This window comes from Mustelus asterias, chromosome 10 (genome assembly GCF_964213995.1).
Source record: "Mustelus asterias chromosome 10, sMusAst1.hap1.1, whole genome shotgun sequence".
NCBI classification, from domain to species: Eukaryota; Metazoa; Chordata; class Chondrichthyes; order Carcharhiniformes; family Triakidae; genus Mustelus; species Mustelus asterias.
The window spans coordinates 78,856,548-78,872,488 of NC_135810.1; the positions used below are offsets into that span (position 1 = coordinate 78,856,548).

A 15,941-nucleotide genomic window follows, 5' to 3' on the forward strand; every position below is an offset into this window, starting at 1 on the left:
TTAATTTTCTTCTCTTTCCACCCATTGCCTGGAAACATATGAGCTATGTGCATTTATTTAGAATGAGCATGCATGGATGAGCAATAGAAGACTTCCAAATGATTGATAGGAATGCATTTAGTATGAACCCGAACTATCTGGGGGGGGGAGGGCAGGCTTCTAAAGCTAGGGGCTACCTGAAATAAAGATATGGAGATTAAAAGAAAAAGGAAGCTCATGATAAATGTTATGTTTAAATTCAGTAGAGAGCAAGGCTGAATATAAAAAGTACAAAACTGAAGAGGTATGAGAACAGACTAGTCGACAACATAAAAGGGAACGCCGAAAGTCTTTTATAAACATATCAAAATAATGAAGGGTGGAGTAAGGAAAGCAAAGATTTTCTTGTGAAAGCAGAGGAAATGGCTGAGGTACAAAGTGAGTACTTTCCAAATATCTTCACTGAAGAAGAGCATGCTGCCAATCTCACAATAAAGGAGAAAGTAGTAGAGAAATTGGATAGGATAAAAATTGATACAGTGGAAATGCATAAACATTGGCAATGCACAATATCAGGAGATAGAGGCATGGTAGTAATGTCGCTAAACCAATAATCCAAACACCCAAGCTAATGCTCTTGGGAAAGAATACAAATCCCAATAGCTGATGGCATTTATATAAATTCAATTAATTAATTAAAAAATCAGGAATTGAAAACTATTGGGTCATGAAAATAATATCAATTGTCGTAAAAACCCATCTGGTCCACTAATATCCTTTTAGAGAAGGAAATCTGCTTCCTTACCTGGCCTACAAGTGACTCTGGACCGATAGCAATGTGGTTGAATCGTAACTGCCCTCTGAAATGGCCGAGCAAGCCACTCAGTTGTACCAAACCACAACAGAAAAGGCAAAAAGAAATAAAACCGGATGGGGCACCTGGCATCGACATGGACAACAATGGCGTGGCCAACCCTGCAGAATTCCTCTTACGAAATCTAGGATTGGTGTCAAGATTGGAAGAGTTGTCCCACAGACATAGTCATATCCATTGAGTCATACCTTACAACCAATATCTCTGACATCACAATTACCATTCCTGAATATGTCCTGTCCACTGGCAGGACAGACCCGATGTGGAGATGCCGGCGTTGGACTGGGGTAAACACAGTAAGAAGTTTAACAACACCAGGTTAAAGTCCAACCGGTTTATTTGGTAGCAAAAGCCACACAAGCTTTCGAAGCTCTAAGCCCCTTCTTCAGGTGAGTGGGAATTCTGTCAGACCCAGCAGAGTTGGTGGTGCAGTGGTATAAGTTGGGAGGGAGTTTCTTGGGAGTCCTCATCATTGACTCCAGACCTCATGAGGTCTCATGGCAGCAGGTCAAACTGGGCAAGGTGACCTGCTACTGAATACCACCTGTTGCCCTCCGAGCTGATGAATCATTACTACTCCAAGTTGAACACCAAATGGAAGAAGCACTGAGGGTGGCAAGGATGCAGAATATATTCTGTGTGAGGGATTTTAAAGTCCATCACCAGCAATGGTTTGGTAACGCCACTCCTGAACAAGTTGGCTGAGTCCTGAAAGAAATATCTGCCAGATTAGACCTGCAGCAGGTACTCGCTGAACCAATGAAGGAAAAACCTACTAGACCTCATCCTTGCCAATCTACCCGTCAATGATATGTCTGTCCATGACAGTATAGGTTGCAATGACCATCACGTAGTCTTTGTAAAGACAAAGTCCAATCTTCACACTGAGAAACTCTCTATTGTGTTGTCTGGCACAAACTTCATGTGAAATAAGATAAATTCAGAACAGATCTAACAACTCAAAATTGGACATCCATGAGGCGCTATGACTATTTGACCATAATGTGTAACCTCATGGGTTGGCTTATCCCTCACCCTATCATTATTAAGACAAGGCATCAACCCTGGTTTAATGAAGAGTGCAGGAGGGCATGTCAGGAGCAGCACTGGGCATACCTAAGAATGAGGTACCAACCAGTTGAAGTTATAGCACAGGACTACTAGCATGTCAAACAGCAAAGCAGCATTCAGTAGGTAGAGCAAAGTGATCCCACAACCAACAAATCAATCAAGGCTCTGCAGTCCAGTTATAGAAGAATCATAGAAACCCTACAGTGCAGAAACAGGCCATTTGGCCCATCAAGTCTGCACCGACCACAATCCCACCCAGGCTCTACTCCCATATCCCTACACAGTTACCCGCTAATCCCTCTAACCTACACATCTCAGGACACTAAGGGGCAATTTTAGCATAGCCAATCAACCTAACCCACACACCTTTGGACTGTGGGAGGAAACCGGAGCACCCGGAGGAAACCCACGCAGACACGAGGAGAATGTGCAAACTCCACACAGACAGTGACCCAAGCCGGGAATCGAACCCAGGTCCCTGGAGCTGTGAAGCAGCAGTGCTAACCACTGTGCTACCGTGCCGTATGAATGGTACTGAGCATTGAACAACTAACAGAAGCAGAGTCTCCACAAATATCCCCATCCTCAATGATGAGAAGGCCCAACACATCAGTGCAAAGGAAATTTGCAACAATCATCAGATAGAAGGGCTGAGTATATTCCATTTCAGCCTCTTCCTCGGGTCCCCAGCATCACAGGTGCCAATTTTAAGCCAATACAATTCACTCCACATGATATCAGGAAATGGCTGATGGTATTGGACACTGCAAAGGCAATGGACCCTGATCACCTTCCATCAAGAATATAGAAGCCTACAGTGCAGATGGAGGCCATTTGGCTCATCGAGTCTGCACCAACCACAATCCCACACAGGCCCTATTCCCACAACCTCGCATATTTACGTGCTGCTGGAATACTTGTGCTCCAGAACTGGCAGTGCAATCATCAACAAACATTCCTGCTTCCAACCTCCTGTTGGAGAGAAAGTAATTGATGAATAAGCTGCTCGGCCTCAACACAGCTAAGAAGAGCTTCTGTAATGATGTCCTTGGATTGAGATGATTGGCCTCCAACAACACTAACCATCTTACATCACTTTGTTAATGATCAAAAGGTTAATTGAGGTGGTAACTGGCTGCAATGGATTTATCCTGCTTTTTTGTGGATTGGGCATACCTATGCAATTTTCTACATTGCAGGTAGACATTAGTAGTGTAGCTGTACTGGCTGCACCCCTAACCAAGCTGTTCCAGTACAGCAAACTGATCCATGATCATCTTATCCTTTATTATAAGTTCTGGGAGGGTGAAAAATGTTACACCCCTGTTCAAAAGAAATGGAGAAGGATGAATCCGGGCACTATGGGCCAGCAAATCTAAAGTTGGTGATGGGGAAATTTCTAAGAATCATATTCTGGGACAAAATTAATTGACACTTGGAAAGTATGATTAATCAATGAAAGTCAGCAAGAATCTGTTTACAGAAAAACAAGCTTAACAAATTTTGATTTGGAGAGGATTGATGAAGGTGCGGGGGATGTTATAGTATAGATTTTCCAAAGGTATTTGATAATGTACTGTTGTTAGGACTTGTAAGCAAAAGGTTACCTTTGCTGTGGTAGTATTGGTGAAACCATCAACAATACTTCATCAAAACTGAAAACATCTTCTGAAGTCTGCACATGTGCAGAATAATGTAGGAAACCAGACATTTCTGTCAGTGCTTCTGCGCTTCTCCAGATGATGTTGTGGAGTGCATTTCCTCCATCCCTACCTCTGGTTCTGTCCCTTACTATTCAGTGGATTGATGTAAACATCTACTTTTATGCTCAGTCTTGCAGTAAAAATCTTTGAAAATTGAATCTTCATAATTACTTCTAAACACCCTCGTTGGCCCGGAAACCTAATTTTATATTTCCCCATGATAAATTACACATTTAAAACATTTTTTTAGAAAGTTTGCCCAAGATATTTTAACTTCTTCTATCTTAATGGAGCCATAATCTTTTATTTTTCTGAAAATTAAAATTGAAGGATCATCAATGCTTTTAAATTCCTGGCTTGCTGTCTGTTTTAATACATCAGTGTGATTGCTTCTTGCGCTTGGTGACAACATTGCTACTGGACACTTGGAGGCCCCAAGATATGATGCTAGATTTAATCTGCTGTCGAGAAAGAGGAAATCCATGCCATTGACATAAATAGATCTTTATGCACGGCTTTCTTTAAGGCCATTTGTGAACACTGTCACTTTGCTGTTTATCCCAAAATCCATCCCCAAATGGAAACCTATGGGATTAAAAGAGCAGTGGTTGTGTGGTTAAGTAGTTTCGTAGATAAGTGGCGCAAGGTTGTTTTTCAGACTGCAGAGAAGTGTGCAGTGGTATTTTCCATGGGTTGGTGTTGGGACATCTCTTTTTGACATATGGACCTCCAATCTAGGTATACAGAGCATCATTTGAAAAATCACAGATGACATGAAATGTGGAAATGTTATAAACGAGGAGAAAGGCAGTAATACTTCAAGACAACATTGACAGACTTTGAAATTGACAGATGCTTGGCAGATCAAATCTAACACAGGAACATGGAATGTGATTCCTTTTGATAGGGAGAATGAAGCGAGCCAATATAAACTAAATTGTGCAATTTTTGGGGAGTGCAAGAACAGTGAGACTTCAGTAAGTAATCAAGTTTTTGAAATTGGCAGGGCAAGCTGAAAAATATATTTAGCCACGCTGAATTCTTGGTTTTAGAAATAAAGACCAAGAGTACTAAAACAAGGAATTTATGCTAAAACTTTATAAAACCAAGGTTAGACCCCAGCTAGAGTATTACAACTAATTTGGCGCACCACACTTTACAAAGATGTCAAGACCTTTGTTAGGGTACAGGACTGATTTTACTTGAATGCTATTAAGAATGAAAAACTTTAGTTATATGGAGAAATTAGAGAAACTGGGATTGCTCCACTTGGAGCAGAGAATGTTAAGGGGAGATTTGATGTAGGTGCTCAAAATCATGACCGGTTTCGATGGAATAGAAAATAGGAGCAGAAGTAGGCTATTTGACCCCTCGAGCCTACACACCATTCAATATGACCATAGCTGATCCTCTATCGCAATGCTATATCTCTGCTCCCTCCCCCACCCTTGATGCTTTTAGCATCTAGAAATCTTATCTATTTCTTCCTTAAATATGTTCAATGACTTGGCCTCCACAGCCTTCTGTAGTAGGGAATTCCACAGGTTCAGCGGCCTGTGAGTAAAAGAAAATCTCCTCCTCTCAGTCCTAAATGGCCTATCCCTTGTCCTGAGACTGTGACCCCTTGTTCTAGACCCCCCCCCCCCCCCCCCCAATCAAGGGGAACATCATCTCTGCATCCTGTATGTTCAGCCTTGTCAGAATTTTATACGTTTCAATGCGATCCCTTCTCATTTTATATTCCTGGTTGATGCAATATCTCCTCATGAGGCAATCCTGCCACCACTGCAATCAGTCTAGTGAACCTTTGCTGCACTCCCTTTTTGGCAAGAATATCCTTTCTTAGGTGAAGAATAGGAAGATTAGGCAGATGAATGCATGGCTTGAGAGCTGATGCAGGCAACAGGGATTTCGATTTGTAGATCATTTGGGATCTCGTCTGGAGCAGGAGTGACTGGAAAAGAGGGACGGGTTACACCTGAACTGGAGGGGGACTAATATCCTGGCGGAGAGATTTGCCAGAACCACTTGGGAGGGCTTAAACTAGTTTGGCAGGGGATGGGACCCAAAGCAGTAGGGAGACAGAAGAGAAGGTTGAGGACAGCACGGAAGTTAAAGAGAGCATGTTAAATAGTAAAGGCAGTGTCAGTAATCCTAGTACTCAACAGGTCAGGAAAGAGCAGGGCAGACAGCGAGAGAAGCCTGAATTAAACTGCATTTAATGCAAGAGGCCTGATGGGCAAGGCAGACTTCACACTTATCCATGTTTATACTGCATCTGCCATGTATTTGCCCACACACTCAACTGTCTAAGCCTCCTACGCTCCACAGGAAAAAAGTCCCAGTCTATCCAGCCTCTCCTTCTAAATCAAAACCAAGTCCCAGTAGCATCCTAGTAAATCTGTCTAAATTGCCGTGAAGCCTTGTTACATCCTTCTCATTATTCACATTCCCACCTAGTTTTGTGCCATCAGCAAACTTGAAAATATTACCTTTGGTTCTCATCCAAATCATTGATACAAACTGTAAATAGCAGGAGCCCAAGCACTAATGTTATGGTACCCCACTAGTCACACTTAGCATTTTGGAAAAGACCCATTTATTCCTAATCCCTGTTTCCTATCTGCTATGATGTGGAGATGCCGGCGTTGGACTGGGGTAAGCACAGTAAGAAGTCTCACAACACCAGGTTAAAGTCCAACAGGTTTATTTGGTAGCAAATACCATTGTCCACCTGATGGTATTTGCTACCAAATAAACCTGTTGGACTTTAACCTGGTGTTGTGAGACTTCTTACTGTCCTATCTGCTAACCAATTCTCAACTCATGCCAATGTATTACCCCAATCCCACATGCTTTAATTTTGCACACTAACCTCTTATGTGGCATTTGATCAAAAGCTTCCTAATAATCTCGATACACCACATCCACTGATTCTCCCATGTCCATCCTACTAGTTATGTCCTCAAAAAACTTTAGTAGGTTTGTCAAACATGATTTCTCTTTCATAAATACATGTTGACTTTGGCTAATCCTAAATAAATAAACAAAAACAGTTTTCAGTGGCAGAATGGTTGATAATCAGAGGCCACAAGCTTATGGGAACTGACAAAAGAACTCCGGTTATTTGAGGGAAACAAAATTTATGTAGAGAGTTGTGATCTGGTCTGCATTACCTTAAAGGGCTTGGAAGCAGATTCAATAATGACTTTCAAAGGGAATTGCATAAATACTTTTAAGGGAAAATCTTGCAGTGCTATGGGGAATGAGACTAATTGAATAGCTCTTTCAAAGACCCGGCACAGGTACAGTGGGCTGATTGACGATTTGTGTTGTTGTCCTTCTGTAATGGTAAATTAAATGGTTTTAAAATAACTTTAAGTGGAGCTCGATGCTAAGTTTTGCATTGCTTTGGTAAAACAATGTTTTTTTTCCTAGCGATACTTTCTGAATGTAACTATACTTCTGTATGTAATTAATTTCAGATCTTACCCCTGATCACAGCACAAATTCATTTGATGCCACCTGGAAATATCAAATTGCAGCTCTCATTAGTGAAATTTATTTACTGGGCTTTAATGCATATAGACAGAGAAAAGATGCAGGTAAGTATAAAGATGTTCTCCTCTTTCCAGTGATTCAATGTGGGGTTCAATAGGTTCAATAAACAATTCTGAAAACCATACCTTCAGGAAAAACTCAAAACAGCATGCCTTTGTGAAGTTTTGTTATTTTATTTGTATATTATATTTTGATATACTTTCCTAGGACATTGAAAATCACGTAGATAAACTGTTTTTGCCATGTCGAATATTGTTTCGGGATGCTTTTATTTATTGCCAAGTTTATTTAGCACCTGACTTCTGGAAGAACGTCGAGAATAATTTTCACACATACTAAGTACAGGAACCAAAACGTAATGCAGTTACTATGTGATTAGAATGAAAACTTAAATCCAGGATTAAAAAGGTGTATTTATGTAAAACAAAGTTGCTAAAAATAGTCTGGTACCATGGGTGTTAAATAACCGCAGTAAGAAGTCTCACAACACCAGGTTAAAGTCCAACAGGTTTATTTGGTAGCAAATGCCATTAGCTTTCGGAGCACTGCTCCTTCGTCAGATGGAGTGGATATCTGCTCTCAAACAGTGCACAGACACAGAAATCAAGTTACAGAATACTAATTAGAATGCGAATCTCTAAAGCCAGCCAGGTCTTAAAGGTACAGACAATGTGGGTGGAGGGAGCATTCAACACAGGTTAAAGAGATGTGTATTGTCTCCAGACAGAACAGCTAGTGAGATTCTACAAGCCCAGGAGGCAAGCTGTGGGGGTTACTGATAATGTGACATAAATCCAACATCCCGGTTTAGGCCGTCCTCATGTGTGCGGAACTTGGCTATCAGTTTCTGCTCAGCGACTCTGCGCTGTCGTGTATCGTGAAGGCCGCCTTGGAGAACGCTTACCTGAGGATCAACAGTCTTGCCTGGTGATTGTCGAGCGGTGTTCATTCATCCGTTGTCGTAGCGTCTGCATGGTTTCCCCAATGTACCATGCCTCGGGTCATCCTTTCCTGCAGCGTATCAGGTAGACAACGTTGGCCGAGTTGCAAGAGTAGGTACCGTGTACCTGGTAGATGGTGTTCTCACGTGAGATGATGGCATCCGTGTCGATGATCCGGCACGTCTTGCAGAGGTTGCTGTGGCAGGGTTGTGTGGTGTCGTGGTCACTGTTCTCCTGAAGGCTGGGTAGTTTGCTGCGGACAATGGTCTGTTTGAGGTTGCGTGGTCGTTTGAAGGCAAAAAGTGGAGGTGTGGGGATGGTCTTGGCGAGATGTTCGTCTTCATCAATGACATGTTGAAGGCTCCGGAGGAGATGCCGTAGCTTCTCCGCTCCGGGGAAGTACTGGACGACGAAGGGTACTCTGTCCACCGTGTCCCGTGTTTGTCTTCTGAGGAGGTCGGTACGGTTTTTCGCTGTGGCGCGTCGGAACTGTTGATCGATGAGTCGAGCGCCATATCCTGTTCTTGTGAGGGCATCTTTCAGCGTCTGGAGGTGTCTGTTGCGATTCTCCTCATCCGAGCAGATCCTGTTTATTCGGAGGGCTTGTCCGTAGGGGATGGCTTCTTTTACGTGTTTAGGGTGGAAGCTGGAGAAGTGGAGCATCATGAGGTTATCCGTGGGCTTGCGGTACAGTGAGGTGCTGAGGTGACCGTCCTTAATGGAGATGCGTGTGTCCAAGAATGCAACCGATTCCGGTTCGAACAAGACTTCTTCACCGCACAGGACCTTCTACCGATGCTATACACTAGATACATCGATGACATTTTCTTCCTTTGGAGTCATGGTGAGCAATCACTGAAACAACTATATGATGACATCAACAAGTTCCATCCCACCATCAGACTCACCATGGACTACTCTCCGGAATCGGTTGCATTCTTGGACACACACATCTCCATTAAGGACGGTCACCTCAGCACCTCACTGTACCGCAAGCCCACGGATAACCTCATGATGCTCCACTTCTCCAGGTTCCACCCTAAACACGTAAAAGAAGCCATCCCCTACGGACAAGCCCTCCGAATACACAGGATCTGCTCGGATGAGGAGGATCGCAACAGACACCTCCAGACACTGAAAGATGCCCTCATAAGAACAGGATATGGCGCTCGACTCATCGATCAACAGTTCCGACGCGCCACAGCGAAAAACCGCGCCGACCTCCTCAGAAGACAAACACGGGACACGGTGGACAGAGTACCCTTCGTCGTCCAGTACTTCCCCGGAGCGGAGAAGCTACGGCATCTCCTCCGGAGCCTTCAACATGTCATTGATGAAGACGAACATCTCGCCAAGGCCATCCCCACACCCCCACTTCTTGCCTTCAAACGACCACGCAACCTCAAACAGACCATTGTCCGCAGCAAACTACCCAGCCTTCAGGAGAACAGTGACCACGACACCACACAACCCTGCCACAGCAACCTCTGCAAGACGTGCCGGATCATTGACACGGATGCCATCATCTCACGTGAGAACACCATCTACCAGGTACACGGTACCTACTCTTGCAACTCGGCCAACGTTGTCTACCTGATACGCTGCAGGAAAGGATGACCCGAGGCATGGTACATTGGGGAAACCATGCAGACGCTACGACAACGGATGAATGAACACCGCTCGACAATCACCAGGCAAGACTGTTGATCCTCAGGTAAGCGTTCTCCAAGGCGGCCTTCACGATACATGACAGCGCAGAGTCGCTGAGCAGAAACTGATAGCCAAGTTCCGCACACATGAGGACGGCCTAAACCGGGATGTTGGATTTATGTCACATTATCATAACCCCCACAGCTTGCCTCCTGGGCTTGTAGAATCTCACTAGCTGTTCTGTCTGGAGACAATACACATCTCTTTAACCTGTGTTGAATGCTCCCTCCACCCACATTGTCTGTACCTTTAAGACCTGGCTGGCTTTAGAGATTCGCATTCGAATTAGTATTCTGTAACTTGATTTCTGTGTCTGTGCACTGTTTGAGAGCAGATTTCCACTCCATCTGACGAAGGAGCAGTGCTCCGAAAGCTTGTGGTATTTGCTACCAAATAAACCTGTTGGACTTTAACCTGGTGTTGTGAGACTTTTTACTGTGCTTACCCCAGTCCAACGCCGGCATCTCCACATGTTAAATAACCAACAGTTAAAACAATATACATGTCACCTGAGTGCGAGGCTAATTGAGAGCTTTTGCTGAGATATAACGCTGCAAATAATGGAGGTGGACAGCTCACCACCTCAGAAGCAAAGTCGGCATGGAACCAACTTGTTCCATGCCACTCTGCCCCACAGTCACAATGTGCTTTAGACAGGCTAAATAGCCTGCCAGCATCCCTCACTGGAAGTCATGTCACAGATCAGTCATGAATTCATTGAATAGGGCAACTGGGCTAAATGACCTTCTCCTGTTCCTGTGTTACAATAAAAACGTAATTATGCTGCAAATGTTTATTCCAAAGAGAGTTTGCTAGTATAAAACATTACTTTTGATCTGATGTTACAAAAAAAATTTCTCTCTTAAAATGATTGTGGATTGAATACTTAGGGGGTGGCACAGTGGTTAGCACTGCTGCCTCACAGCACCAGGGATCCGGGTTCGATTCCTGGCTTGGGTCACTGTCTGTGTGGAGTTTACACGTTCTCCTGTGTCTGTGTGTGTTTCCTCCGGGTGCTCCGATTTCCTCCCACAGTCTAAAAGACGTGCTGGTTAGGTGCTTTGACCCGAACAGGTGCCATAGTGTGGCGATTAGGGGAATTTCACAGTAACTTCATTGCAGTGTTAATGTAAGCCTTACTTGTGACTAATAAATAAACTTTACTTTAGTTGGTGTAGTTCATTCTATTTGATAAATTTGAACATTTGTTTTTACTACTTTCAATTTAAAAAGCCAGTCATGATATAGTTACTAGCAACGATACAGTGATTTGTTATAATTGAAACTTTACTCCAGAAGATTACTTCAACTTTGCGAAGACTAGGAGAAGAACTGTTCCGAGGAACCATGACCCAGGTAGTGCAGGAGAATCCTTCGCAGTCAGTTGCAGAAACCAAATCTAAGGCATCTGCTTTCTTCAGGAGCTCTGACCTTAATGTCCGTTTTTTATCATCTCTCAGCATCCTCAAAACAATTACACAAGGTGCGCAGAAACTTTTAACTACAATTGAATTTGATTTATTTTTATAACTTGCTAAGTTATCTACAGATGAAAGCACAAATTCTGTCTTGCTTCAGGTACAATTGCAAGATCCCTAAACCAGATGTTGGTTAAGCCACAATTTCAAGTATAGCATTCAATTTTGGGCACTCCACCATGGAAGGAGCATTAAACCAGAGACACTACTAGGAATTTCAGGTTCTGACTTACTATTTTCAATACAAGGCTTAATATAGTAATTTAAATTCAATATTTAGAATATTTTAGGGGGAAAAATCACTTGGAAACATAAAGGTTGATAGCACAGAAGGAGGTCATTTAGGGTATTGTATCCATGGAAGCTGATTGCACGGGTAACCCAAAACATTCTAAACCCTTACCTTTCCACATAGGCATGGATCTTACTCTGATTTAGGAATATATTACATTTTCTCTTAAAGATTGCAATGGTCTCTGCCACGACCAGTTCCTTTGGGAAAAGTGCTTTGTGTTCTCACCACTGCTGTGTACACATTTCTCCTAACCCCTCTCCTCATTCTCTGTTAGTTTTAAATTGATCTTTAATTGCTGACTCCCCAACCAAATTATTCACTCTATTAAAATTCTTCATAATTTTGAAAACCTCTTTTAAATCTCCTCTTAACCTTCTCAGTATCTTAAGTCTCTCTTAATAACTATAATTTTCCATTCCTGGCATTATACTGTTGGATGTATGTTGAACATGCCTCATGGCTTTAATGCGCATTCCATTGTAGGTGCCCAAAACTGAATGCTATACTTGAAACTGCGGCTTAACCAACATCTGTGCAAATGTGTTATTTTACTCTTGCACTCTATATTCCTAAATATTAGATTTAAAATGCTATTGGTTTTTAAAAATATTATCTAACTGCATATTCAAGGAATTATAACATCAACTGCTTGCATTATACAGTGTCTTTAACTTAGAAGAACACTGTGAGCCACTTTGTGGATGTGTAAGAGAAATTAGCATTGAGCCAAAAAAAGAGAAATAAGAAGCCTTGGCCAAAGATTTGGATTTTAAGAAATATCTTAAAAGAGGTCTCTGAGGCATTGTCATTTGTAAAAAAAAACTTGGGAAAATATTTATTTAATATTTCTGCCACAGTTCATCCTCCACAGCTAAATTTCCTCTCTCATTCCTGAGCAGCTGTACTCCTCAATTTTCTTTTATTTTTATATGTTATACAGCCCCCCAACCTTTCATCTGCTGGAATTTTCTGATTTATTTCCAGCTTTTCTAATCTCATTCCACTTCTCTGCTGTACTTTCTATCATGATTTACTTTGGTGTCATCAGCACTTTTTAATCTTGTGTCTCCTTTCAAAGTTTCGGTTCATTTTAATTTCTGTAGCACACCAGACTTTGATCCATCCTATATTTATTTTGTATTCTTGCATCTTACATTTGAAGATTTCCCACTGCTGATCCATTGACTTGTTTGCTAACTTTATGCCTGGTTAATTTGGGCCAGAACCATGTGCTGCTAAATTTTACTGGCTTCCAGCCCAACAACTTTATCTCCATTATCTTTTTCTGTCCTTACACTGAACCTAATAATGTTGTCCTTGCTATCTTCCATTTTTTTTCTGTTCTCGTATCAGCTATTTGTCCCCCTTCATTTCCCAGAACAAAATCCATCAATCCTCTTTGTTTGTTGCACTCAAAATTTATACAACTGTCGTTCTGCTCAAGCAACTCAACTGCACTCGCAATGCCCTAATCCCCAGCAAAACCAATATACAGTAAACTTTGTATTATCCGGCATTATACCAAATGGAATGCTCTATTCACCAGAATTTCTAATATGCCCCAATCCTTGTAACTTCCAATTTTTAAAAATGTCGGCCAGAAACCCATAGAACTGCCAAAGGTCAGAAGCAGCAGTTGCACTTGGAGCAACTATCAGTGAAACTGGCAGCTCGATGTTTATTTAAGTCTGAAGGTTGGAAATGGAGTCAATGGCAAATTTCCGATATCCCAGTGTCAAAAATCCTCCATTTGGCAGAAATATCTAATTCCTGGGCACACTGCAATAACATAACATGCATTTTATAATTTAACAATGAATGCAGTTGTTCACATGGCATTGTACTGTCACATCCACTTGGAGTGAACATATGGATTTTGTACCTCGAGCTGTGTATCCAAACCAGTGAGAGTTTCTTTTCAGCTTAGCCTTTAAATGTGGTGGTGATCTGTTTGGCTCTGATTTTAGTGTGATGCTCTGCTGTGCTGGGGCCCTTAGCTGCCCAGCTGCTTCCCCGCTCCCCTCAATCACTTAAAGATAGAGCAGCACTTTTCTATCCAGAGTAACGTAGCTCCACATTAATCAGCATTTTTGATTAACAGGCACAACCTAATCCCAAAGCATGCCAGATAACAAAAACATGACTGTAGCTTCATTCTTTTGTCATCAATATACTGAAATTTCCTTCCTGCACCTAGGACTGCAATAAATAGTTCAAGGTGAAGGCCCACTGGCATCTTTTCAAGAAAAACAGGGCAGAACCTATTGGCTATATATCGTAAACCAGGGTTTCCCAAACTGGTGCTAAGAGTGTCCGTTAAGAGATCGGAATGTGTGAATGGCAGAACACAGGTGCAAAGTGTCAAAGGACAACCTGAGGGATGTGGGGGTTGGAAAACAAGCTGGGAAACAAGAGATCTTGTACCTCTAAGCACCATTTTCAGTCTTTATCATCACCATTTACATTCCCTTTGTCTTTTTGTCCGTGCCAGTCCTATCAATTACAGCCACCCCCCACCCTCACAATACAAATCATCTTCCTTCTCTTCTGCTTTTACGAAGGATCATCCAGACTCAACATTGGCTCTATTCTTTCTCCACAGATGCTGTCAGACCTGCTGAGATTTTCTAGCATTTTCTGTTTTTGTTTTAGATTCCAGCATCTGCAATATTTTGCCTTTATCTTGGTTAGATTCTCTCTTGTTGACGATGGTCATTGCCTCTCTCTGTGGTATGAATGTTACTTGCTATTTATTAGCCTAAGCCTGAATGTTGTCCAATGTTGGCTACAACAGTTTCTCTGCTGTTTTTTTTCATCCAGTGTGCAGAATTGAACAGGTGGTTAAATAGGAAGCCAGATCTAAGCGTTAACCAAACAACAAGAGTAAGTCAACCAGTAAGAAATGGTCAGTCTGCTGAAGCAATCCAATTTCTTTACTGAAACAAAATTAGAAAATACAGGCAATGCATAGCTGTTCCATCAACATTGTTAAGGGAAAAAGACAGATGAATGTTTTGGGTCTCCTTTTAAACTAATATTTTAAGTATCTCATCAGTAACATGAACATTATAGTCATTATGATCATCGATAGTCACGGGTGAGGTGTCTGAAGATTGGAGAGTGGCAAATGTGCCTTTGTTTAAAAAGGGCTGCAGGGAAAAGCTTGGGAACTACAGGCCAGTGAGCCTCACATCCGTGGTGGGTAAGTTGTTGGAAGGTATTTTGAGAGACAGGATCTACAGGCATTTAGAGACGCAAGGACTGATTAGGGACAGTCAGCATGGCTTTGTGAGTGGAAAATCAGGTCTCTCAAATTTGATTGAGGTTTTTGAAGGGGTAACCAAGAAGGTAGATGAGGGCAGTGCAGTTGATGTTGTCTACATGGACTTTAGCAAGGCCTTTGACAAGATACCGTATGGTAGGTTGTTGCATGAAGTTAAATCTCACGGGATCCAGGGTGAAGTATCTAAATGGATATAAAATTGGCTTCTTGACAGAAGCCAGAGGGTGGTTGTAGAGAGTTGTTTTTCAAACTGGAGGCCTGTGACCAGCGGTGTGCCTCAGGGATCAGTGCTGGGCCCACTGTTATTTGTCATTTATATTAATGATTTGGATGAGAATATAGGAGGCATGGTTAGTAAGTTTGCAGATGACACCAAGATTGGTGGCATAGTGGACAGTGAAGAAAGTTATCTCCGATTGCAACGGGATCTTGATCAATTGGACCAGTGGGCTGACGAATGGCAGATGGAGTTTAATTTAGACAAATGCAAGGCGATGCATTTTGGTAGATTGAACCAGGGCAGGACTTACTCAGTTAATGGTAGGGCGTTGGGGAGAGTTACAGAACAAAGAGATCGAGGGGTACATGTTCATAGCTCCTTGAAAGTAGGAGTCTCAGGTGGACAGAGTGATGAAGAAGGCATTCGGCATGCTTGGTTTCATCGGTCAGAACATTGAATACAGGAGTTGGGGCGTCTTGTTGAAGTTGTGAAAGACGTTGGTAAGGCAACACTGGGAATACTCTGTGCAGTTCTGGTCACCCTATCATAGAAAGGATATTATTAAAGTATGGGCGGCACCGTAGCACAGTGGTTAGCACTGCTGCTTCACAGCTCCAGGGACCTGGGTTCGATTCCCGGCTTGGGTCACTGTCTGTGTGGAGTTTGCACATTCTCCTCGTGTCTGCGTGGGTTTCCTCCCACAGTCCAAAGATGTGCGGGTTAGGTTGATTGGCTATGCTAAAATTGCCCCTTAGTGTCCTGGGATGTGTAGATTAGAGGGATTAGCGGGTAAAATATGTAGGGATATGGGGGTAGGGACTGGGTG

General features: G+C 42.5%; 1 protein-coding gene across 1 annotated transcript in view; it reads left to right on the plus strand.

The window, feature by feature from the left end:
- The window catches only part of LOC144500054 (coiled-coil domain-containing protein 138-like), a 101,609-nt gene that overhangs the window by 72,853 nt on the left and 12,815 nt on the right, over window positions 1-15,941 (plus strand). The window contains exons 11-12 of the mRNA XM_078222816.1: window positions 7,113-7,232; window positions 11,136-11,322. Of these exons, the coding sequence (XP_078078942.1) occupies window positions 7,113-7,232; window positions 11,136-11,322 (307 nt within the window). The remainder of the gene's footprint in view (window positions 1-7,112; window positions 7,233-11,135; window positions 11,323-15,941) is intronic.